The sequence below is a fragment of the Molothrus aeneus genome, chromosome 3, assembly GCF_037042795.1.
Source record: "Molothrus aeneus isolate 106 chromosome 3, BPBGC_Maene_1.0, whole genome shotgun sequence".
Taxonomy (NCBI): Eukaryota; Metazoa; Chordata; class Aves; order Passeriformes; family Icteridae; genus Molothrus; species Molothrus aeneus.
In genome coordinates, this window is record NC_089648.1 from 15,749,988 (window position 1) to 15,776,051 (window position 26,064).

Consider the following 26,064-nt stretch of genomic DNA (forward strand, 5'->3'; position numbering starts at 1 on the left):
ATTGCCCAATAACAGAGGAGTTGATGGGGGAAGCAAAACCAAAACTCACAGCTAGTTACTTAACTTCATGGGCCATATAGAAAACTATGTTTTCTATAGTCAGCTCCTGTTACCCCTCCTCTGTGGACCAAGCAAGTCCTGAGGGCAGATGTCATGGTGTAGCTATGAACACAATACAAGTTGGTAGAGTGTTTACAGTTATGGCACTGTTCATTGCAGCAAAAAACATTTGAACTGACCTACGAGAAAAGCTGTATGATGTTACCAGCATGCCAGTGTGCACCCCACAGCAATTCTGAACGTGGCTCTAAGGGGCAATTTGAGCTCTCGTAGAGGGCAAGATGGGGTGGAAAGAACACAAGGATGTTGAGAAAACAGCTGTGGGGGCAACATTAGCTCCCTGGGCTTCTTCTACCGATCAGCTGCCAGACCACTCACAGGGCACACGGCATCATGGTACAGAAACACATCAGCCACTACAAGGAGCTGCACCAAGCCAGGCTGCCCAGGGCAAAACTGAACCAAGCTGAGCCAGGCTGGGCTGAACCCAGCCAGGCTGGGAGAAGTCAGGTTGAAGTGAGCCAAGATGTCCAGAGCAGGGCAACAAAGTTGGTGAAGGGTCTGGAGCACAAATCTCATGAGGAGTGGCTGAGGGAGATGGGGTTGTTTAGCCTGAGAAAAGGGGGCTCAGGAGTGACCTTATCACTCTCTACAACTACCTGAAAGGAGCATCTGGCAAGGTCTTCTCCAAGTCAACCAGCGACAGGACAAGAAGACACACTCTTATGATGCACCAGTGGAGTTGCAGGTTGGACATTAGGAGGAATTTCTTCACAGAATGGGTCATTAGACATTGGAATGGTCTGCCCAGGGAGGTAGTGGAGTCATTGCCCCCGGAGGTGTTTAAGGGAAGACTGGACGTGGCACTCAGTGCCACTGTCTGACTGACCCGGTGCTCGGTCATAGGTTGGACTCGATGATCTCAGAGGACTTTTCCAACCTAATCCTGTGATTTTGAAGTGCGGCCTGGCAGGGCTGAGCCAGGTCTTGCTGGGTCCGGCTGCGCAGGGCTAAGCGGGGCCGGGTGAGGCTGAACCCGGCGAGCTCGGCCGGGCCGGGCTGGGCCGTACGGCACAAACCGCAGCCGGGCGGGCCCCGTCGCTCCGGCCCGGCCGAGAGCAGCGCCGGGCAGCGGGCGGGGCGCGGGGGCTGCGGCGCGGGGGGCGGCGCCAGCGGGCGGAGGCGAACGCGGCGGGACCGCACCCCGGGCGCTGCGCTGCGCCGCGGGGGCTCGGGGGCCGGGCCGGGGCGGCGCCACTGCCGGCCGCGTCTCCTCCTTCCCCGCCGCCGCCGCTGCGGCTCCCTCCCTCCTCCCTTCCCTCCTCCCGCCCGGGTCCAGCGCTGCCCTGCCCGCTCCCGGCGGCCGCGGCAGCGCCGCCGCTTCCTGCCGGGGCTCCCCGCTCCCTCCCTCCCTGCCCTCTCCGCCGCCCCCCGCGGCGCCCCGCCATGGCGTGATCGCGGCCATGGGGCTGGCCCGGCGCCGCCGCCTGCCCCCGGGCGCTGCGCCGCTCCCCCGGGCCCGGACCCCGCGCCGCCGCCGCCGCCGCCGCGCCCCGCCGCGCCCCCGCGGCGCGCTGACCGCCGCCTCTCCTCCTCCTCCTCCGCCCCCGGCCGCCGCCGCCCGGCGACGAGCGCGGCCGTAGTCCCCCCTTCTCCCCCCCCGCCGCCGCCCGCGCTCCCGCGCCGTCGGGCCCGGCGCGGCCGCCAGCCCCGGCCCGCCGCGGCGCGGCCTCCCTCGCCATGTGAAGCTCGGGAAGATGCGGAGGCGCAGCCCGGCCGCCCGCGGCGAGGGATGAGCCTAGACGGGGAGAAGATGACCGAGGAAGCCTACCCTGACGAGTGAGCGGGGCCGGGGGCGGCGGGCGGGTCGGGGCACGGAACAGGGGGCAGTCTTTGTTGCCCCGGCGGGAACCGGTGCCGGTCGCTCATCCCCGTACCCCGTACACTGAGGGACAGACGGACCGGCGGCGGGCGGACAGAGGGACGCGGACACGCGCGTTCGTGTGCGCGCCGCCCGCCCGCGCATCCGCCATTTCGCGCTCCCCCCGGGCCGCGCTCATTTGCATACGGCCTTTTCATTCATAAAAACCCCCGGGAGGGCGGCGCGGCCCCGCCGGGGTGCGGGGCCCCGGGGCACCGCAGGGAGGGGGCGCAGCCCCGCGCCGCCGCCGCTCCCCGCCCCGGCCGAGGGTTCGGGGCGCCCGGCGGGGGCGGTCGGAGGCGGAAGCGGTGGAGATGGGAGGGGGGAGCGGTGCGCGCCCCCGCCGCGCAGCCCCAGGCCTGGGGGGGTCGGGAAGCGGAGCTGGGGGGGGGGGACACACGACGTCGCGGATCCCCGCCCCGGCCGCCACCGTTTTGTGAATAGGAGGGCGGCCGCCGCCGCCGTCACATGACGCCGCATTCATAAACCCGGTCACCGGCGGCCTCTCCATTCACCGTCACCCCCCGCCGCCCACCCCCGCTCCGCAGCCCTCCCGCCGCCTCCCCGCTAATAAACCCCCCGAGAGGCCGCACCGAGGCTTTCAAAATGCCCGACGGTGCCCTTTTCCCTTTTTTAATGCTTTCTTCCCCAAAATAAAACCTAAAGCTACTGCAGCGGAATGGCAGGAAGGGCTCTTTCACGCCGTGCTGGCCCAAGGGCTGTTCCTGGCTATCTCTTCGGGGTTTTGACAGTCAAGAGGAATGACTCACTGGCGTGCAGGACTGGGTCGGTGCCAAGCGCCATAGGATGTACCGTGCTTTAAAACGACTCCTTGCAGAGTTTATAAAGCAGCGTCAAAATTGTGCAACTTTTTGGCTCAGTTTTGAGGTCCGAAAAAATCATAATCGTTGGCATGTGCCACGCTTGCACCTTCATCATGATAAACGTATTTTAGGGTGATTTACTGGAGAAATGTGAGTGGCAAAGGAAATGGCTTCTGGCCCCAATGTGTGTGTTGAGAGGAATTGTTATTTCGGCAGCTCTTAATGAAGAGACTATAAATACGTGTTTATATATAGCTTCTAAAATCGTGGTTATTTTGAATTTGGTAAAAGAAAAACCAAAACAAGAAAAAAAAAAAAAACCAAAAAGAAGTAGTTGCATGACCTAGCAGGCTGGAAAAACGTGGCCAACTCATTTCCAGTAAAGAACCTGCTTCTTCATTTGGTTTGTTTGGGGTTTTTTTAAACTTTTCAAATTGGACAAGAGGAAGAGAAGTAGGTCCCTGTCTCTGGGTTTGAGAACACGGGGTCAAACCTAACCCAATCCAGTGGACAAAAATCTGGCACTCACCTGCCTTCATCTTGAGGCAAGATACTGCTCCAAATGTGTTCTCCTGCAGGGCTTGGTGGAGAGGTGAATGTTGGTGTAAAACACCGAGCGCTTAGCTCTGATGGTTAGGTGGGGGATTTTTTTCCCTTGACTGTAGGCTGCGGTTTGTTTTGGGAGTGAATTCTTCCATGTGCTACTGCACTGCCATGCTGACGGAGGCTTCAGCTAATGGTTTTCATGTGTGTGGGAGCTCTTGGGTCAGGCCACCTCTCCTGGGGTCACCTATCAAGCCAGCAGCAACTGTGTGCTTTGGTCCCTTGGAGGTTGGGAGTGCTGGTGACCACAGGGAGCTGATACTCAACCCATTCCCAGGCCACTGAAAGCTTTTTTGTTGGGGTCTGGATGTGTTGACTTTCAGGGTCAGTGGTGCCTCATCATCCTTACCTCAGTGCACATCCCTGGTGGCTCTCCTGGCGGCCGTGGTTGGGCTGTCAGGGTTTAGTGCAGGCCTTGGCTTTGTAGGGCATGAAGAGGTGTTTTAGGTAAGTCATGGTTTCCTCTGTAAGCTCCTCGCTTCCAGTCTTGCATTGATTGATAGCGTTGCTGAAGTCGGTGACTCATGGGTTGTTTTTTCATTTCAGTGGTGGGTGAAGTGATTTGATTTTTTTTTTCCTCCAATATATATGGTGTTAAAAGAAATAAGGACAGGCTCTTCTGATAAGTTTTCTCAAGCTGTCAGAACAATGGTAGTATAGCGCGCTATTTGCCCTAGATATCTGGCTTTAATTTGCATAGCTATTCTTGTTTCACTGAGTGTACTGTGAGCAAATGTTAACAGCCAGATTACAAAAAAAGGGACCAGTCAGGATGCCTTTTAGAATAACCCTCTTCAAGTAAATAACAAGGGTTTCCCCCCCTTCTTTTTGCCTTTTTTTTTTTTTAGTAGTTTCTTGAGAACAGCTCAATTACTCTTAGAGTTTTGAGGCAATTTATAAGAGCGAGAAGGGAAGCAAACAGGACTTGGGATGCTGGAAACTCATCGGTCCCTTCAGAACTGCACCATTTCGGATCAATACTTAGAGGTCAGTTTGTCATTGCCAAGCAAGCGCCTCTCTCTACATCTCAGCCTTTATTTCTGCTTTCCTCCTTGCCCCTCACTCTGCCCGTGCTGCCTCACACGTTGCAGGGTGGGGGCAGAATGGGGATGCCAGGTCATAAATCAGAGGCTGTGGTGCTGGACCTGAGCGCTGGGGGATTTCGGGCAGCGCCGCATCAAGAAGATGGGCGGCTGTGGGCGACCCTCTCTGAAGCCATCCTGGATGGGCTGCCCGTGGCTTTTCCGCCTGTGAGGAGGAGAATGGAGTTGAACCCTTAAAGTGATTTGGTTATGCCCGGAGGCTGCCGCCTGCTCGTTCCGATGCATGGTTCCAAGAAAGTCACAGGAAGTAATTAAATGGAAAAGGTCAGAGAACGAGGAAGTATTGGTCCGCAGCCTTGCGCTGCTTGGGATGGAGCCGCGATGCCCTGGCCGGGCTGTGTCCCGGGAGTGTCCACGGCACTCCAGTGCACGCCTGATTTATTCCAGTGAGCTGGGAGCGCTCCTGCCAAGTGTTTGCAAGTGGGACTGGTCCCCCGGAGGTTTTTAATGAGCTGGGTTAAGTGGCATATGTGTAGGGTTGCTGTGGTGGTGTCCAGGACAGCAAAATGTGGTGTGAGATCACACTGATGTATTTTTTTCCTGTCTAAGGAAAGAAAATTAGACTCAACTTGCTCTTGCTGGTTCTTTTGCCCATCCAAAAATCTCATTTCCCTCCACATCTGAGCAGACACCAGCAATGTTTGCTCTGAATACTGAATCCATAAGTATTGCAGTTTGCCCTTTGTGCTGAAAAAAATTATTTTCCCCCCTTCATTTTCACTACTTCTTGCCCCATTTTGATGATTTTTCTGTAGGTATTAAAGGCAGCTCATTCAGCTAAATTATTTTGCTGCAAGTTTCAGCCAGGGAGGAAGGCATGGGACACACTGTGTTATGACATTATCGCTCACAAATAGGACAGGAAATGAAGGATTGCCAAAATATAACTGTTTATTTCTTGGCTTGAAAACATGCCTGTTTAAAATATGACATGTAAGTAGCTGCTTTGTTCGGTCTCTGGGAGAAGTAGTTGTTTATCAGGGAATAATAGATCTGTCAGATGAAGAAGAGGGGGGAAAAAAAGAAGAGATTTGCCCTTTCTACTCTTTCTACTTCTGTTTTGGAAATGCTTGAAAAGGAGTTGTAGGTGGAGGATGTATGGAGAGGGTGTTCAGTCAGACAACTGGAAGGGAAGAGGGTTGCCACAAGAGGAAGGGAGGTAGATTTTGAATTTCTCAGCACATTAGACCCTGCTATGGCCCCGTGCAGCCCATGGGTAATCCAGATGCAGCACTAAAAAGGAAAAACCAAACCAACCTGCCTTTGGGCCAGAAAGTGAGGGTTTTGGTGCAGCTCCCCTCCTTGAGGAGTGTGGTGGGACGGTGTTTGAGTGGGGTGCAGATGCTGCACCAGCACTGGAATCATCTTTGACCTGTTTTTGCAGCCTGTATTTTATCTCACTGAGGCACACCCTGGAGTGTGGGTTAAAAGGTAGGTTTTATCTACCTGTTTAATTAAATCCTGAGGCTGCAAACAAAAGTGCGTTGTGTGGCAAGGCTCGCTCTTAACATGGGTTTGGTTTGCTGTTAGCTGGGTTTAAACCACAAAATTGTTTCCTGTTGGCCATCAAATTGCAGGGAGATGATGGTAGTTGTCCTTCTTCTTCTGGACCAGGCTGGAAAATAGGAGCTCAGGAATGAGACACAACCTAACTATTGGTTTCAATCCCTCATTTTTCTTTCTTACATGGTCAGGCATATTTGAGGAATTGATAAATTCAGTTTCCTTCCCTCCAGCAGAGTGGACATAGGAACTGCTCCTACAACAAATTCATTGAAAAATGTGGCTTTTTTGTTTTTCCTTTTTTTCCCCAACTTTGTAACAGCACAAGGTGATCTTTCTTGCAAGGGCTGTGCAGGGGTGGAGAGGGCACAGAGATCAGCGAAACTAAAAGTACAGCTCTGGAGACTGTGTTTTTGATATATGCCCTGTTTGCTAAGTGGAGCATTTGATTTTTGTAGGACTTAGGCTTCTAAAGCAGTGTAGAATTTAAAAGAGAAGTAAAATAGAAAAGGTCAGTTGACTAAAAAAGGCACGGATAGACTGTGGAGTTGATTGACAGGAGATAGGAACTGCAGCAGGTCCCCGTTTCTGTAGACTACCAAAAGAAAGCAAGAAGCTGTTGTCACATGAATCCCAGCACTGGAAAGAGAGGTCTGCTCCAAGCCTGGCAACAAGCAGAGCAGGGCAGCATCTCCCAGCATCTTGCTTGCACTGGCCATTTCTTCCCACTTTGGCCATGCGTAAACTCAGCTGGTGGTTTCTAATGATTTCTTTTTTCTTTTTTTTTCTTTGTTTCTTTTCTTACCTATTGGTTTTCTGCCAAAATCTTCTGAGTTTTCCTTCCTTCCTGTTTCTCTACCCACGTCCACCCCCTTTCCTTGTCAAATTTCCTTTAATCATTTATTTTTCTGGTGCTTGCTCAGTGCTGTAAACCTGACCCTTTCAAGCTGCAGAGAAATGCAGCTGGGCTGTGCTGGCCGCCTTCTCTCTGTGTCTGACCCTCACCTTGGGTTTTGCATCAGCTCTTGGGAGCTAAGGCTGGGCTTGCCCACGTAGTTTCTCAGGATTTGGTTCCTTCAAAGCAGGGAAAACCATCTGCTGGCCCCCACTGCTGGATGAGTGGAGGCTATAGAGCTGCAGGATGGAGCTGGGATGAGGAGCAAGAATAGCAAAGCAATGCACTACTACTGCACTTCCGCCCACCAGCACAGCAGTTCTGGGAGGTTTATCACCATCAGTCTTGGTACCTGCAAATGTTCCCAAACCTCATTTTTCTGCTCCAGCTTGATGTCGGACAAGTGTTGTGGGGGCAGGTGGACATCATCTCAAAGTCCAGGAGGATGTCTTCACTCCATATCATTTTCTGTCCCCATTTCCTTTTCTCCACACTCTCGAGGGTATTGTTTTGCTTCCTCTCGATTTTATTTCTATTCCTTCTTGTGTCAGACTTGTCTGGAAGCAGGACTTCTACGACTCATGCTGCAGGCAAACCCTCATGGCAGTATTTTCTTCTCATATCAGGGGAAGGTGATCCTTACAACATGCACCCAGTAAAACACTGCTACCCCATGCAGTATAAGTAGATGCTTCACCTTAAAGTATGGTGTTTTATCAAAAGCACTGTTACAAAACCTGCTTTCAAGGCTGTTGGAGACTTTTCTGCCAGCAGGTTCTACCTGTTGCAGTAGGTCTAAAGTGAGTTTTAACCCAAAGTACTGTTTTTGACTCTAGCCTGCTTGTTCTTACAGTCTTTGAATAACTTTGTTGTTTGACTTTCTTTGCTTGCAACTTGCACTTCAAGGACTATGTTTTGGGGACTTGTCGTGTCCCTGTCACCCCCCCCCCCCCCCTTTGTTCCCAACTCCTATATGTAATCAGAGGAGAGATCTTGAGTCTATCAGCTGAGTACTGCTGATGGCTATTCCAGCTAGGAAGGAAGCTTCTTACTGGCAGGCATGGGGAGGAAGGTGTACGGGACTTTCTAACGATAGAAGTTGATTTCCCCATCTGTGGTTGTTCCAAAAGTGGGATTGCAGAGTTGTCCAAAGTGTGGACTTTGACAGCAGTGTCTGGCAAGGATAAAAACATTCCGTGACCTGAAGACTGGCGTGGTGATGAAGCTTTTTCCTTGCTAGTTAGAGCTTTTTGTCCCAGGTACTACAGAAATGAGGAAAAATGCAAGCCAGAATTAGCGTCTTCAGTGAACTATTCAAAGGATAAACGGGCTTTCAGAAGTAACATTAGGACTCCTTACCTGTGTACCTCTCTCCCTAGGAACAAAAGTGTTTGTCTCCTGTTGAGTGTAACCACTTCCCCTCCTTTTTAATAGGAGGGTTGAGTTGGTCACTGTTCCACCTCTGCTGATGCTCTTTGCCAGACTGGCGCTGGGAGATGTGCTGTAAAACCCGATAGCGTCTTTTGATCCTGTGTATGGAAAACACATCTTCCAGCTTGTAGGGACCTGTGCTGCCGTGCAAGGACAGGAGCATGTTCTGCACATGCACTCAAGTCCCAAGGAGGTCTGGAAACACTTAGGTTGTTGGTTTTTTTAACTGCATTATACGTACATCCTGTTTGGATAGTCCCATTACTTCTTTTCTTGCTAGCTAGAAGTGGCTGCTTCCCTCCTGTACATTAAAATGTAGGACATCGTTTGCCTGTTTGAGTAGTTGAGAGCAAGATTAGTTTCCATTGCAATACTTGAAATACACTGAAGGCGATTGTACAGCAGTCAGTTTCAAAATGCTGTGGGAAATCACAAAGCTTCTTCCCTAAACACTGGAGCCTGTTGCAGCACCACAGTTCACCTACCAGCTCCTTGCTGGTCCTCCCCTCACCTGCAGAAAGACATTTCTTAAATGATGTGGTTTTACAGGACTTAAATCTATGTTTAGAATTAGTTGATGCCACTAGAAGCAATTAGTATCTGAGCTAAAGCACACCTATGTAATTTACCTTTTTTGTTTGAGTCTCTAGACCATTTATGCTTTTTATTTATTTGTTAATTCCCGTACTAGTGATGGAAAGCATTTTTCTGGGGGACATACATGAGGTGAAAGAAGGGTCTCCTTTCTATCTGACTTTCTCCCTTTAAATATTGGCAGCACTTCTCTTTTCTGTAATGATTCCTAATCCATAGCACCTTGAGCAGGTCCCTGTTTTGAGGGGGATGCTGCCCAAAAAGATACCCATCATGTTCACCCCCTCACTAAAGGCAGAGAGCTCAGCTTACCTCCACTTACTGCATTTCTTCGCTGACATGTCCAAACACTCCCACCTGGGCTTCCAAGTGCTTGGAAGGCATGCTGGCTGTTCACCTGGTTTTACAAGTGGAAAGGTATGCCCTGGAGCTGAGGGAAGGTTGCTAACTAATGCTTCAAGTTGCAGCACAGAGCAGTTGCAGCACGTGTGCTTTGCCTCGGGTTGGGACAGAAGAGGGCGGGGGTTGAATAGCTGGGATCATGCCTTGGTAGCGATTCTGGGCGGCTTGTCACCACATCCATCTTTGTAGGACCTTGAGGACTGTGAAGGGGAAACATATGCAGGTTCTAATACTGGAGAGCTATTTTTTTTGTTGTTGTTGTTTTCCAGTGATCCAAGGGATGCCATAAAAGAGCTGCTGAAAGGCATCAGCAGAACTGGCAAGTACAGTCAGTACTGCTGTGGGGATCTGGCTCTGGGGTTGCAATTATTTACAAACTGTCTCATTCTTTAAAACGATGTAGAGATCTGAAAGTATTACCTGGGTTAATTTAAAGCATGCTTGGAGATTATAGATGTGTAGCTTAGTTTTTGTTCAATTACTTACTTTTGTTTCATTTATTTGTGTGATTACTGTGATGCTTGAATCCTTGCACCTCTCCATGATTTGTCTGTACTGTGCGAGTGAGTGTTTGAGGTCTGAAGTCCAGTGGTTCAGTGGGGTGATGAATGCCTAATTTTGCCTTAGGTGGCCCATGCAGTGGGTCTTGATGATATCGATGAGCTGAGAAATTCACCCTCCTCTGCTAGCAGATTGGCTGTGAAAGAGCTCCATGGGAGAGCATGTTGCTGAAGACCAGGGGCCAGACCTAGACCTGCCCTCTCCAATTTTCTCCACAGTTTCAACAATGCACCCACCTTACATGATCACATTTCCTAAAAACCAAGGTGTCTGGTTCCTTAGTGCTGATTTCTTTTTAAAGTTTTTATTTTCATTTTTGAAGTTGTATTAAAAGCCCTGCTTGCCTTGGTGGCAATAGAGGGCCAGGGTACAGACACCTCTGTTAGACCTCAGTGTGAATCTCTGTATTTCAGGAGCTTTTTATGCTCCATGTATTTAAAGTGTGTGTGTTTATAAATTATGGAAAAGCCACTGATACTTCTGTGGTGGGCTTTTTTATTTTAAATACTGGTGAAATTGCAGCAAAAACTTTATCACTAGAGGTTTATAATGCTGCCAATGTAATTCATCCTTGACTGAAACTTGGCATGGGAGGTGTTAAGCTGGTTGCAGCCCATGATTGCTTTACATGTTACTATATGTATGCAGTTTGGTGGCTGTAAAGATAAAAAGGGTTAGGAAATGGTACAGAGTTTTATAAAATAGTAATTTTCATACTTGCATTGCTTGAATGACCTTGTGTTTTTCAAAAGGCACTTGGTGTTTAGTTGAACTAGAAGAAAAAGAGAGTGCAGAGCTTGTTTTTTGTGTTTAAAAGCAAGAATAAAAGGCTGCAGTACAGTTAAGCCATTAGAGCTGCTTAAGGGAAAAATTTCCTTTTTTTCTTTTCTGTGCAAGTATTTGGCATTTTGTTATAGTAATATTTCATGAGTGTATTGAATGGCTGGAAAATTACTAAACAGTGCTGGAGATGAGCCTCTGCTTGTTATTTGAAGGAAGTGAAACATAGAGTTGACCAGATTGGTTAAAAATAATAAATAAAATTTAAAAATTAAAGGGGTATTGAGAGGAGAGGGACAAGCTGGTGTGCAGAGGGAACTGGAGGCACACAGGGAGCACAATCTCACAAATGCAGTCAGGAAGTTCTAGAAATACCCTTTATAAACACTGCATCCTACAGGAAGAACCTTAAAGTCCAAATAAACGTTTTCCCCTTGTGCCTATGTATACATAAACTCCACTGATTTGGAAGATCTTATCAGTCAGTGTTGTGCCTTTTTACAGTAGTTCCTAAAACAAGTTATATTATAAATGTCAACCGTTCTTCTTTTCTTAGCTGTTTATCAGGTTTGTTTGTGTTTTTATCAGTTACTAAAGTCTGTGTCTCCCTCACCCTTACCCAGAAGTCCTAAACCTTCCCAGGTCAGTCTCTCTGGATAAGTGACCTTACAAACACAGAGTCAGGAGGAAGGTAAGGGATTTTATCTGTTTTACATGGGGGAGGATGATCTTCCCCCACCTCAAAGTTATGATTATAGAAATGTGGTATGTGTAGAAATGCTTAGCGACACCACATAAAGGAGAGACAGAAATGGGCTTATTTTGATGCCTTGGATTGAACTCCAAAAGAGTTTATTTATCCTGGGATTGCCATGGCCAGCTTGCATGATGCTGGGCTGGATGATGTTAAAATATGTGTGCCTCCCTTACTGTGATGTTTTTACCCAACTTCTCTTCTGTGCTTGCACATTAAAAATCTTGCCTCTTTCCCAGGCTTTTTACTGTGTCCTAGGAATAACTGTGTGCCCAGAGGCCAGGATCTAGCCAGGGTCTCCCAGTTTTTGGATGTGGATATCATGGTTGGTGCGCCTGTGACCTCAGCTGTGCTGATCCTCCCCCAGTGAGCAGTTGAGGAGCCCTTTAAAATCACAGCCCATGAATGAAAAAAATTACAGCTTAACGAAGTCTGCCACTAGCCATTCATTTGGTTTGGTTCTGCATGTGTGCCTTTTAGCAAGAGTCCTGAAATAAATTTCCAGTGCATGCAGAAAAGCCCCTCTTCATTCCAAATCTCCATGAGCATAAACGATTGTTCCCTAGAGTTAGTAGCTACATGGACTATTTTAGAAATGGTGGTCCTGAAGATCCATAAATTGAAACTCAAAAACCCCTATCTGAGGCAGTTTTATCTTGGTTGGCTATGGAGCACTGAAGTTCTGCAGTACTTAGTGCTTGTACATCCGTGTACTCTGTATTTTCTAGTTCAGGAAAGCTCTGGATGAGCTGTAGACTGGATTAATTAGTCGATAAAATTTGGTGTTCTATCCAAAAGTCATTAAATAATACATCTAGCTGCTTTATTGCTGGTGGGGGTGTTTGGGTGGTGTTTTTTTGGTTTTTTTTTCCTCCTTCCCTTGGCTGTTTTCCTAATGAAGCGTGGGCAACCTTTATCAGAGTATTGGTGGAATAGCTTCCCCAACCTTTCATAAGGTCAAATAAAAAAATAAACAGCCCATCTTATGGTGGGAAGGAAGGGATGGGGAAAGAAGGGTGTTTGTGTACACCTTCCCATTCATGTTTTAAAGAGAAGATATATAAACTTCTGGAGTCAGTGCTGCGTATCTCCTGCCATTATAGGAGCTGAGAGTTGGAAGCTTAATTTGCTTTCTCAGCGCTGACTTGAAGAAAACCAAAGGGGAACAGCAGTGAGCAGGAGAGTGCTTTGCTGCTTTTGGGTTTGTCTCTGCTGGCCAAATGCACTCCACATTCTGCAGTGATTGAAGCAATAAAATCAGAGTGATTCTGCTAATCCATTCTATTTGGATTGTGAATGTAACTGAGTTTTCTATGTTGATTTGGGGTAAGGTGATACAGAGAAGAAAATACATCCTTTTTCCAGCACTTAAGTGTTGAGATTTTAAAAGGCATGCCTTTTGTACAAATTTCATATACAGGAAAAAAAGCAATTAAATATTATTAGACTGTTTCCGTCTTTTGCTTGCACTCTGCTGCAGGAATGGGAGAAATAATTTCTCACAAGACCATTTACCAGGTTTTGTGGTTATACATGAGTCTGGTACCCTCCTATATGTAGTCAGTTGCAAGTAGTGCTTGCTTCTACATATTTTAAGAAGAAAAAAAATTGCTCTAATTTTGGTGCTTGGGGTACAAATGGTAGAGGTGGGACTGAAAATGGGCATCCCTGGTTAGATATTCTTCAGATCATCATTTACCTTGGGTCACAAGTAGTGAGCCCTGGCTATACTTGCTCACAGTGTGGGTGTTTAAAACAGCAAGGTGCTGCCTTTGTCCAGTATAAAGAAGCCCTTGCCCTGTAATCCAGGGTTGGAAAACCCAACTGCTTTGCAAGAGGCATCCGGGTCTGTTGTCTCCAACCACTTGTCTGTGGAACAATTAGACACAATATATAACATAAGCTATTTGTTGTGAGTTATGCTGTAAAGAGCTCAATAATTGGCTCCAGTGAGCTAGGTGAAAGCTGCTGCTGCTGGTTGCAGAGAACATGCCTGCATTTGGAAGAGGTTGTCTCTTGAAATGGTCAACATTAACTCTCCTTCAGTTGAGAACTGAACATCAAAGGTGTTTGATGTTCAACATTAACTCTCCTTCAACATTGTTGTCAACATTAACTCTCCTTCAATTGAGAACTGAACATCCTTCACATCCTCTCTCATCTTTATATGAAAGTGACTCTCCAAATCTTAGCATGCATTAAAAAGTACTTGGTAGGTAGCTACTGATGTTACTTCTGAGTGTGGTTAGCACTAGATTTATTTTGCAGTGGATATTGAAGTAAACATCCCTGTATGTAATGAAAGCAGTGGGGAGAGGAGGCAGGAATGGAATGACAGAGAAATTTATCTTAATTGGTGGTGGCTCAGCAGAAAAAATACATTTTTTTTTGTACTGAGTAATTTCTGCTTGTGGTTTTATTAACTGCAATGATGTGAATTTGGGGCAGTTGGGTCATCCTTTGCTAGAGAGGGAACAAGGAGGTGGTGACTATTTTTCTTAGACCAGAACTGAATCTACTTTGTGTCTGCAGATGGTGTCTTCCAGTGTTAGACAGTGAGTCTTCTTTGGCTTATCCTTGAGGGGTGCATTCCTTACCAGATACAGAGCACCAGCTATTTCCTTACCTGTTAAGCCTTATCATATCTTACATTCTGGATTCTGCACTCCTTTAAGCTCTCATTTCCTTAGGTGGATAGAATAAATGTTGAACCCCTTTCCTCTGCTTCCACATGTGACTTTTGTCAGCAAGAAACTTCTGCAGCTCCCTGAACTTCGGAGTAAAGCCAGCTCTCCAGGACAGAAAGGGGAAACTCCTTGAGAGCACTCTCCAGCATCGAAATGCCCTACATAAAAGCACGTTTGTACATTTTGTTACACGGAGGAATTCCTGGCCGTACCCAGCCCTAAGTAAATAGCCAGGGAGAGGCAGCTGGAGCATGACGGATGGCGGTGGTTGCAGGGATGTGAGGCGTGGAAGTCCACAGTGCAAAGCAAACAGGGAAGGGAAACTGTGCTGTGTTTTACAGAACTGGTGTTGGCTTAGGCCAGAACTGTCTGGCGCCTGAACTTCTCCTCAAGATCTCATGTAGCAAGGATGAAAAATGCAGAACAGCTTGTTGAATTTGTTTTTTTTTTTTAATCCATAGGTAAATTTTCCTGTTATGTCATGCATTTCAAGACACTTGAAAATGATAAGTGTTGATCAATGAAGGAAGTAACTCCTTTGGGGTGTTTTGCTGATTTGATGTTTTGCTTCAAATTCTGGATGGCAGGGAATTTAGGAGGCTTATAATATTTTTCTCAAAAATGTATTATATAAGGTCCAGGGCAGTCCTACCTGTAAATTGCTAGAGCTGTCCTTAGAGCTCCCTAGGTTAGTGAGATGGCAGAAAACCAAGGAGGGTTTTCCTTCGATTGCTTCAATGGGATTGTCCTTGGCTGAGCACCTGTTTCAGGTATCTCTTGCTGTATAATTCATAAAGGGAATTTAAAAACTCCCTTGACGCCAAAGGGAAATCTTTGAATCCCAGGAAGAAACATATGACTGGAGGGAGAGTGAAGTGTGGCTTGTAGGAAGGTGCTGCATTACAGAGAAGATGAATGAGTTTCTTCAGTTAATTGAATAAAGAAAAGTTGAAAGGTTTGTGCTTGTTTACAGCTTGTATATGTTCTCGCTATCTTATATGTAACTTACTCTGAAAAGTAGACCTTAAATATGGGGGAAAGAAATACCTAAAAGGCTGAAATCCAGTCCCTGTGTATTAATTTTATTTTGGAACATTTTAAATACAGGAACTTCTTTTGCAGCACTGTGGTTTTGTCATTCATGAGCTAATTAAAATGTTAAATATACTAACCTCTTCTGTGCTTAAAAAAGATACTTTTTTCTGTATGTGATAATTTCCCCTCTGTAGGATAAGCCTTAGTTTTGTCCAGAGTGCATTGTTAGCATCTCCACGGCTTGTGCACACTGTCTGCAGACTGTACCCCCATGTTGCATAGCACAGCACTCTTGGCTTGTGCTGTCCATGGTTGTACCTCCAGTTTTGTGAACACTTTTTGACATTTAGCACTCCTCTGCTTTATGGTACATATGCATGCACTAGTCAGTTCACATCATGGAGCAGGGTTGTGGCAGAGTGGATTTTTATTTTTTGTTTGTTTCTTTAGCTAGGCAGTGTGCTGACTCTGTTCTTCCTTTTGGCTAAAATTAAACCTTCTCCCCACCCCACACTGCTCTCCCACCCTTGGACTTCTACTACATAAGGCATGAGAGACATGCAGAGCAGACTATAGGTTGGCATGTAGTTTCAATTAACTATTAAGTTTTTTAGCTAGGGATATGATCTAATTAAGCTTGAAGAGTATGCTTGCCCCAGGTGAGTAGAAAGCTTGCCTGAACAAGCATTGTGGCACTGCACAGAAATCACTCCCTATCAAAGGAAAAGCTTAATTTTATCCCTGCAAATCTAAATGGGATGTAGCACCTTCAGCAGCCGGCGGGTGCAGGTTAAAGTTAATAAAACCAGCTATTTGGAGACAGTGTGAGCACCTCTGGACTCCTCAAAGCCCTCCGTGCCCATTCCACAGCAGCATTTCGGGAAAGCAAATGAGGAGCCCCCTGGAGCTTACAATGCCACATGCTTGGCAGAGGAAGTTCCAGGCACTATCCAGGAGAGGGATTTTTGAAATAGTGCCTGTACCATCCTCCATGCTGGTAACAGCTGGTCATTATAGGCATGATGGGTATCTGGGGTCCCTGGCACCAGAACTCAGCCTTCCCCATCGCTACCTAGCTTGGCAGGAGAGTCCAGAGTCTGTAATTGCCATGAAGAGTTTTGAAACTGCTTTAATTTTATTATTGTTTTTGTTATTGTTGTTGTGATTTTATTTCTCATGTCATTGGCATGCCAAGTACTGATGGGCCTCAAACACTGATTGATTAATGGGTAAGGCAAAAATGCCCCATGCAGCCAGGACTGTGCAAAGTGAAGAAGCCATGAGATGTCCCAGAACAAAAGTCCAGCGCTTTCAGCATCATCTGGCTTACAGCTGTCCTGGACACTGTGTCCTGTCACCAGAGCTGCTAGAGCTCAGAAGCCAGATGAGGCACCCACCATTTTATTGTGCTTTGCTGTTACTTCATACTATTTTTATGTGCTTTGAAGAAAAGGACTTGAAGAGCCAGTCCGTGACTTCTGAAAGTATCTCTTGGGTATTGGCAGACAATGGAGCAAAACACTGTTGTATTTTGTTAGTTGGTTCTCTACTGATGATCTATCTCAATGGCAGGAGTCAAAGTTTGGTACTTTTGTGGAAGCATTGCACAGGGTTTTATGGTAGCTCATTCCTTCATCTGGAGCAAAGAAGGGGTGAAGTCAGGATATCTGGGTGTAATTTCAGAGTTGAAATTACTTTTCTGGGTAATATATCAGGGTGGAAAGCACAGGAAGTCTTGGTAAGCACTGTATATGGGCGCAGCTTCTTACCTCCACCTCAAGTACTTAATTAGCCAGAGAGCATAAACTTTAGCAGTGTTTCTGATAGTGATTTCCTAGAAGCTGGTGCTTATGGGCTCTGTCTTTTATTTTTGTTATTATTATTATTCCAATTTCTGCTTGTAAGTGATCTGAGTTGTTTAATTACCAGTACCAGTACTTAACAGGAGGAAATACAAGGTGGTGTACAACATTTGGTCCCATAAAACCCTGGTAGATGAGCACACATGGGGCAGACAAACCCAGAAGGTAGCAAAGGTAAAAACTGGTCTATTGAATTTGCAGCAGTTCAGCAGCATTTGAATGTAAGTAGTCATGTGGAAAGGAAATGTGAATTGGCAAAAGGTGGGTACTCACTGATGACCATACTGTTACAGGCAGTCACTGTTCTTCTTAATACCAAAGCAGAAGGTATGTGGCTTGGTGTAGTGTGTGTCAGACAAAGAGCAACTGCTTCACATTTGATCCAGTATAGAGGTACTTAGAAATTTGTGTGCAATAACCGTACAAATAACATCTGCATCATTATTGCAGTTGTGGTAGAGGTCAAAGCCAAGTGGAAAGCAGGACTGATGGTGTTGCACTTGCATTTTCCTAACATAGATAATTTTCCCCCTGCTAGTTAACTAACATCCACTAACTAACATGGAAATTTAATTGTTTTTCCTAAACAGTGAATGCCCTAGTTCAAAGGGATGACTTTCAGTGGACAAAAATAACTCAGCTATAAATGGTACTGAAGAGTGAAGTGATGAGGATATATTAGGAGTATAAATATTTAAACCTTTTTTTCAGGTTAAGTTGGACTTATTTTCTGCATTGATAGCTTTCTGTGCTCTGGGAATTCTGCAGAAAGATTTGAATTCTGCTCTTAGGTTGGCATTGAGTACATGTGCGTGGCATTGGTTGCAGTGGGAATTATCTAGATTTCTTGCAGGCTTTTGCAAGAAAAAGGTGGAGAAGTTGTTTCAAAAAGATCCTGAGTGAAGACAAATTGATGTGGGGGTCCTGTCTCCTACTCTTCCCACCTCCTTTAACAGCAGAAGACCCCATGGCAGTGCTGTGCCTCAGCCTGACTCACTTAAGGAGGATAAGTTATATATCATAGAACAGAAGTCTGAGGGCTCCTTGTGATGCCACCATGAGTGAACACAAGATGTTTCTGAGACAGAAGCAAAGTTTGGTGCCTCCAGACAAAGTGATGGGTCTGTTCAGTTTTGGTGACTTGCGACAGTCTGAAAATAGTTGTGCCACCAGGTTGCTGCAGAAGTGGTGGCTGGCCCCAGTACATCCCAGCTGCGTCCTTGTCTTCACAGCAGTGATGGTTTATTTTCGTTTGAACACAAACTTAAGGCAGGAGAGTCCAGAACAACTTTTCTGTTTGTGGCAAAGCCCTTCATTTCCAACAAGTACTACCTTAATATTGTTACAGTAAATATACCAAAATACATATCTGGAGGGAAGGCCTAGCCCTGTGGCTGTGGGGGAAATGCAGCATCAAAATAATTTGATTTATTGGTGTCAGCTATAGAGTATTGTCTGTGCATCAATTCATAATGGCTTTAGATGAGGTGAAAACTGAACAACAGTGTTGGTTAGGGAAACAGCAGATCTGTAATGTGCAGGATGGCCTCCCCATCTGACAGCTCTGGGGACCTGGGTGAGGAAACTCGCTGCAGCTGCTTTTGTATAGAGAATAGTATGACCTGCAGATGGAGGCTTTTGCTGGTATCTTAAGCTTCAGAAAAACAAATATTCCCTCAAAATAACATAAAAAAATAACCTTCCACTTCTTCCTGTTTTTATAGTTCACTTGTTTCCTCAGTGTCATGGTTTTGTCTCCAGTACTGTAGATTGCTAATCTTCAGAGGATCACAACCTTCATAGAAGTGTTTCCTGTACATGTTTATCTGTCTTTTTAACAAATTAGTATCTGTTTGTTCTCCTCTGAATTTTCCTGCAAATAATGGGAAACTCTCCCCTCAGTAATAAGGCTTTTTGCTAGAAAAAAATACCTGGTTGAATCACTGCCAAGAGTTAAAGTACCTCTTTTATGACTTCATTGATGGCAACTTTTGGGACATCTGCAAGTAGCACCAAATTCCAGAGGTCACTGTCATTGTGTTAGTTTTGGCAAAGCATTGTTTCAGCGAAACTTCATTTACTTGGTTGTGAATGCATCTGGAGGACTCCTATCTGAATGTTAGCTGGAATTCCAGAAGAGGAATGCTGCTGCATCCTAGGCTTTCTCTTGAGACAGCCACAGATTTCCACTTAATCCTTTAGCAAGGTGAGCGTTGGCCACTAGTCAACTGTTTTCCACATTCAGATGTTGCATTGCCTTGTTATAATGGCATGGAAACAATCTTTTCAGCTGCTACACTAATAACTTTTCTTACTTCTAGCTAATTTCAACACTAAGTACATGCATTAAATGTGTAAATATATTCCTCCTATATTCCTCGTGCATGTGTGCGTGTGTTGGATGGGGACTTAACTCCCAAGTCCTCGCTGGACTCATTGCAGCCCAAGCACATCTGGACAGGGTGAAGACAGGAGAAATGTAATTTCTCCCCTCTCAAAATTGATGGTATGCGTCATCCATGCATTTCCAAAGGAGAGCACTGGATTTGGATGAGTAACTGACTTTCCCCCTCAGCTTTCTATTTTGAAAGGAGTTGTCATCATCTGACTCCGTCACCGAATCTGCTGGAGCTGGGCCTGTAGGTCAGAGCTCATTCTGGCACAGCCTGGGGTTTCCATGGCAGAATGCACTGGGCTGTGTTCATATGCACAGCATCTTCTCAGCATTGGCCTGGTGGCTCCCAGGGCTGTCCCTGCACTACCTGCAACCCTTATTGTCCCTGCAACCCATGCTGGAGGAAGCACAGGTTGGGCAGCAGCCTTCTCATGGTGCTAACGTTAATAAAAAGGCATCCCTGGACAAAGGAGCAACTTGTGGGCCTTTGCCCCACCTTGCAGATTAAAGCTGAAAATATCTCTTTATCACACTCGGAGAGGCATGGGGGAGTTTTCTTTGATTTGGGTTTGGGGTTTTTTTTCAAACGTCTTGTCAACTTGTGATTTCCCATCATGGTGCAAACTGTTTAGCAAAGTTTGTACTCATCTTGCTTTTGGGCAGTGGTCTTCTCCCTTAGGAGGCCAGAAAGTCATTGCTGTTTTCTCAGAATAATAATTTCTAGTGGAAAAGAAGGCCATGCAGGGCAGTCTTGACACATCACTCTTCTGCCAACTTCTCTGGGAGCCAAAACATCACAGTGGAGTGCTAGGCATAGAGCTGCCTCCTTTTGCACAAATACAGAGGAGACCCATCTTCAGACCAAGGCTATTCCTTGCTATAATTTCTTTTGCTCCAAGATATTACTGGACATCGTGGCAGAGACAGATAAGTCCTAAAGTCAGACTTATAACTGGATGAAACTGCCTTAAGGAAAAACCCCAAGTTTGTAGGTGGGGCATAAAAGGGTAAGCGTGCACCTTTTGTCCTTGGAATTAAAACCCTGGTTAAATCTGAGTGTAAGGGGAGGGGGAAAGAAATTAAGCCATTTTGGATTGAGATAAACACTTGTGGTTTCATTATCATTTGCTGAACATGGGTAGAGTGGTTGTTAAATGGCTTGAGACAGAGAAAAACCATTGTGAAGTTAAGAAAAAAAATCAGGGTATATCTTCTTCCTCCCTTGTAGATACTTCAGTCATTTATTGAAAAGGTACAGTATATGGTATAGATGGGGCTTTCCCAAACATAAAAGATAGATGCTTTCTTCCCACAGATCTTCTGCAAGGAGATAATGTTGCTTCTCTTTAGATTTCATTTTTTGATGCCTTTAAACAGTGTTGTGGTCATTTCAATTAATAGACTTGCATAAGCTGTTAGCAGGGTTTTTGGTCTGATGTTGTGGTATTCCCCAATGAATCCAGAAGATTTGAGATGGCAGCTCCCAGCTAGTAGTGAGTGTACCAAAAACCCTGATGGGTACAGGATGAGAAGCTACTAAAAGGAAGGACCATGGGAGTCTTTGATCTCTTCCATATATATCAGGGGACTCCAGCTGTCCCTATACTGAACCTTTTCAGAAGGAATTGGTGTGAGAAAATGAACATGCAGTGTGTTGAACAACTCATCCTTACCTGCCAGAATGAGAAAATAGGAATGACCCCAAGATGATTCCCCTGATTGATTTCTCTGCTGTGTGCAAGCAAAATCCCTCTTGCCAGGGACAATTCAGTGGGCACTTGGCACCACCGTATCTTTCAGCATTTAAAAGATTCTGCCTGTTAAAGCAGAGCACAGGAAATGCAAACCATTAAGCGCATGTGACAGTGTTGTGACCAGGTGAAGGACAGCGGTAGGGAGAGGGGCACAGGCACGCAACTGCCAGCATCTCGAGGAAATGCCTGTTTGTTTGTCCTTTTTCCAAAGCCCTTCGGCTGTGCAAGGGAAGTGACAGCAGAGATGTAAACAGGAAAGCTGGCTGCAGGGAGAACAAAGTAGGGGTTAGGAGATGCATGCAGTTGGCCAGAGGAAACCAAAACTACTGGTGAGAAATCTCTGCCTGCTATAGGACTTAAATAATAAAATCTGTAAGCTAAGAAATAGAATCATAGAACCATAAAATGGTTAGGGTTGAAAGAGACCTTAAAACTCGTCTTGCTTCAAAGAGCCTGCAGGGGCATCTCCCACCACACCAGGTTGCTCAAAGCCCCATCCAACCTGACCTTGAACACTTCAGGAATGGGGCATTCACAGCTTCTCTGGGCAGCCTGTGCCAGTGCCTCACCACCCTCTGAATAAAGAATTTATTTTTAATATTTAACCTAAACCTGCCTTCTTTCATCTTAAAGCCATTCCCCCTTGTCCTACCACTGCATGCCCTTATGAAAATAGTTAATGCTGGACGTCCTGATCCAAGGCAGACCTGGTGATACTTGCAGTACCCTTTACAGGAGGGAAAGCCTGCCTTTTATTTTTACTGTGTTCTGGAGGCAGAATATGAGGATAACTCATAAATGAGCAATAAAATAATTCCCACACTACTAAAAATGAAAGTGGAATCGTAAGCATTAACCATCTTCCTCTAAGTCTATAAAACAGCAGCTTGTTCCCAGGAGCACTGAAAAGAAGAGGTGGACAAGGTACATTTTAAGGGCAAGATAATGTTTTACTAACACTGAGAGACAAGCAGAGTGATCTTGAAAACTTAGGCTAGTTATCCAGTCAGTCCCTGGCAAAACAGGGAGCAGGCTGACAGGAAGCACAGTCAACATCAGATTGGAGAGTGTGAAGCTGGAGCTGGTCAGCACAGTTTTACCAGAGTTTTCAGTGATTTGGGAATGTAGGTGGATAAAGATTATCATATCCTGGTGTCTGCCTCTTGGTCTGCAGGTGGTTTTACCATTGAATATTGAGTTGTGGTGTGGGGAATTCCAGGAGATAGTGCCAGCCCTCTGAGAGCAGTAAAGATCATTTGAAATCTAGAGGGAAGAAATTGGAGAAGACACGAAATTACATATCTGGTTTAGGATGTGCGTAATTAGCCTGAAAGTACTCGCATGGTAAAAAAAGTTTATCCTAAAGAAAAGGAAAGCACAGATGCAGTGGTTAAAAGACTCACACCTAAGTACCTCTACTTTGAGCTAAGTATTAAAGTGCAAAATAAAAAGGGAGGAGCGAGGCCTTGGTTTTTCAATAGCTTGTTTTTTAAACCAGTTTCCTATCGAGAAAATGAAAGTTTTCAGTGTGCCCTGTGATGACTGAGGCCATGTCACACAAGTAAGGCAAAGTACAGGGTTAGATTTCCTGGAGTACATTACAGCTGTTTGTCCAGCTATCAATTAGGAGCTGTGGAGGAAAGGTTTAATTAGAAGAAAAGCACATGAGGCTTTTCCAGCATGGAGGAGCTCGGTGCATGTCATTTGTGTAACCTCTTTTCTGGTCATGGATGTTTATGTGGAGTCGTGTAAGATGCTCTTGGCACTTTCCTTTGATCTGTCTGCAGGAAAATGAAGTCCATATGGCCTCCACCCAGATCCTGGCTGGAAATACCCATCTATGCTGGGGTCATTTTTTTGTTGTCATACATATGTACAAAGGTCCATTCATCTATGAGAATGACATTCAAAATAGGGAAAACATGGTAATGATATGTAGGGAGGAGCATTTCAGTGCTCCTGTAATGTTCAGCAGCCTAAAACGTATCATAAAATGTCAGAAGTCCTTCCTAAGGATCTACTTTTGTGCTCTTTTTCCTATTTTTGCCATACTTCCTGCTTTTCTCTACAACACAGTTTAATGATCCCGATATTTAGGACAGCTTTGTGGACAACAGGGACAGCATAAGTGCAATGGGTGTCTCTCAAGTGCTGGGCATAAAACTACACTGACCATGTGTGAAGTCTTTTGTTAGGGCTTGTTGTTTGTTTGGAGGGCATTTGATTATTTGGGGTTTTTTTGTTTGTTCTATTTTGGGTTTTGTTAGTTTCTTTAATTTAAACAAAGTTGGTGAAAAGTCACCTTCTTTACCTCTTACAAGGCACAGCAAGCAGTGTTCAGGCAATATTGCTGTGGTTAATCTTGAATACTACACTTAAGGTAGGTTGCCTGGTGTTCCCAGAGGGTAAGGCATGACAAGTTTCAGTATTCCCAAAATGGACCTGGCCCTGCAGATACTCAGACACCTCACCCTGCACTGGAATTGTGTGCTGAGGCATCTTTGTGCCCAGTTCACAACTGCTAGGGCCTGGTCCCAGGTGCTCTGTTAACGTTTTGCTGCAGAAGTTGAGCCCATTGACATGACTGCTGTTAACAAGGTGACTGAATTTCATTCTCTTCACCACAAGTAGCTACAGTGAAAATGGGCTCCTCTTGCTCCAGCCACTGTCTGTGCTCTTTGAACTGTGCTTGCGGTTGGATGGCAGGCAGCAAAAGACACATCCACCACCTTGCTGGCTCTCCAGGTGCAGTGTTTACTTTAAATTTCTAACAGCAGAACCCTGTAGCAGCATGAATTTTGCTGGGAAATGGGGAAGGATGTTCATGTGTTGGCACAGCCACTCACTGGTCCACGCTAGGAATTGCAAGAAAGCTTTGGAGGATGTTTCACTGTAGCACTGAGCTAGTAGGGTTGGGTGTGCAATCTACTGGACTGGACAATATTTAAGGGAAAAAATAATAATTATTTGAATTATAATTTTTTTAAAAGGGCAGCAGCATTGCCAGTCTTGGAGCTGAGGTTTGTTAGCTTAACCTAAAGGTTAATGAACATGTGCAAAGGTGAGAACCCAACCAGTGAGTGATTCAGTTGATGCTGATCCAGTGACTTGATATCTACTTCCGTTTGGAGAAGACCCTTGGGAGCAGGGCTTGAAGCCAGCTGAATGAGTTGGTGGCTCTTCTTAACTGATGCAGCAGCTTCTGGATGTACACAAGAGGCGAGGGCATTATTTCCATCCCTATCAATTCAGCATGCTGTAACTTTTGTAAAAGAGAGCTTTTTTCTCTCTTGCATTTTCACATGCAGTGTTTGTCCCCACCTGCTCCTGACCCTGGACAGAGCAGCAGCTTTGCAGAGATTACCCAGGTGGTGGTTCAACCCAGCCCCATCAGCTGAGACCTACCCCACAGCAGCTGTGAGATTGTGGTACCTCTACAGCGTGGTGGTTTTTCTATGTAATTTGTCATACTGGAACTGTTTGTTGATGTTGCTCATCTGTAAGAACCTTCTGATGGTCCCAAGTTGCTCTGTGTGCTGACCCTTCCGTTTTTAGGAGGACCAGGGGCAAGATGGCCTGCAGACCAGTAGGAAGGCAAGAAAACAGGAAAGCTTGGGGAGATGTAACTGTTCAGGATGTTGTTTAAAAAACATGATTACAACACAGCTTATTCAAGGATAGTTTTGTCTTACACAGGGAGGCTAATTTCATCTTCCCCCATCCCTTGGGAGAAAAGCTTTAGAAACTGGACTGGCAGCAAAAAGTGCCAGGCAGCTTTCTTGAATTTTTCTGGCTGATGTTGCTTTGGACTAGTGTGCTGAGTTCTTGCTGGAGACAGATGAGGATTGAGCTGATGGGTGCTGCATTAAGCATTTGAAGGTAAAAGCAGTGTTGCTGCAGAGCTTGAAGAGGAAAGTGAGATGGCAGATTCTGGCACATCTGGATAGGATGAGATGTGGACTGGGGATGTGCAATTAAGATCTAAAAAAAAGCCCCATCTATTATTTTTAATTACTTGCATAGCATGATACTCTGACTAATGAGTTAACCCATTGGTTGCAAATGCACTTCTACTAAGACAAACTATTCTCTGGCCATTAAACTAAAAGATCTTTTTAAGTTGTATATTGAAATTCAGTAAATGCAGCTGTCTGTTGATACCACTGTAACAAACTTCGCATGCTGCTTGTTGTCTTCATCACGACTTTGGACTGTAGCTTGATTCCATTGTCATGACAAAATCCAGCCAAGCTGCAAATAGGTGGCTGCAGCTGCACCTGCACATGCGCTCACTGGGTGCTGGAGAGAGGCAGTGAACAAATGTCATAATGTCATAGAATCAAAATGGTTTGGATGAGAAGAGACCTTTAAAGGCCATCCAGTCCAACCCCCTCTGATGTCCCAGCATCCTTCATGTGGCCTGGTGTCTGCTCACTGAAGATGGGTTCAAACCTCTTTGGTCCTTAGCTCGACATTTCCGTGGTCCACACATGAAGTTTTCAGGAGTACCTGAGATTTTAGGTTGTCAGTTTCTGTAAAATGGAGATGCAGCTTTCCTCTGAAGGATGATTCAGGCAGCATTACCTCGGTCACCATTCTCCACCTTGGGGAAAAGGGGATTTTTTGTCCTAAATTAGGGTTAAAACCATTTGGATTTAAGGCAGACAGAAGCAGCTGATCCTGGAAACAGTTAGCTTTCTTCTCCCCTCCTGCCTAATCATCAGCACAGATTAGTTCAGAAACTGGGCAGGTATTTTTAGAAGCTGCTTTCAGAGCTGTAGTGTCACAATTTTTATTCTTGTTATCGGTGCTGAGGCATTTCTTGAGCAACATTTCTGCTTTAATGAGAGGGCGTTAGGGATCATCATAGAACTTGTGAAGGCATACATGACACCCTGGC

The 26,064-nt window shown here is 45.8% G+C and overlaps 1 protein-coding gene across 1 annotated transcript in view; it reads left to right on the plus strand.

Moving 5' to 3' along the window:
* Positions 1–1,757: 1,757 nt before the first annotated feature.
* The window catches only part of SPRED2 (sprouty related EVH1 domain containing 2), a 59,364-nt gene continuing 35,057 nt past the window's right edge, over positions 1,758–26,064 (plus strand). Inside the window, exon 1 of the mRNA XM_066546340.1 lies at positions 1,758–1,899. Within this exon, the coding sequence (XP_066402437.1) occupies positions 1,853–1,899 (47 nt within the window). The 5' untranslated portion in view covers positions 1,758–1,852. The remainder of the gene's footprint in view (positions 1,900–26,064) is intronic.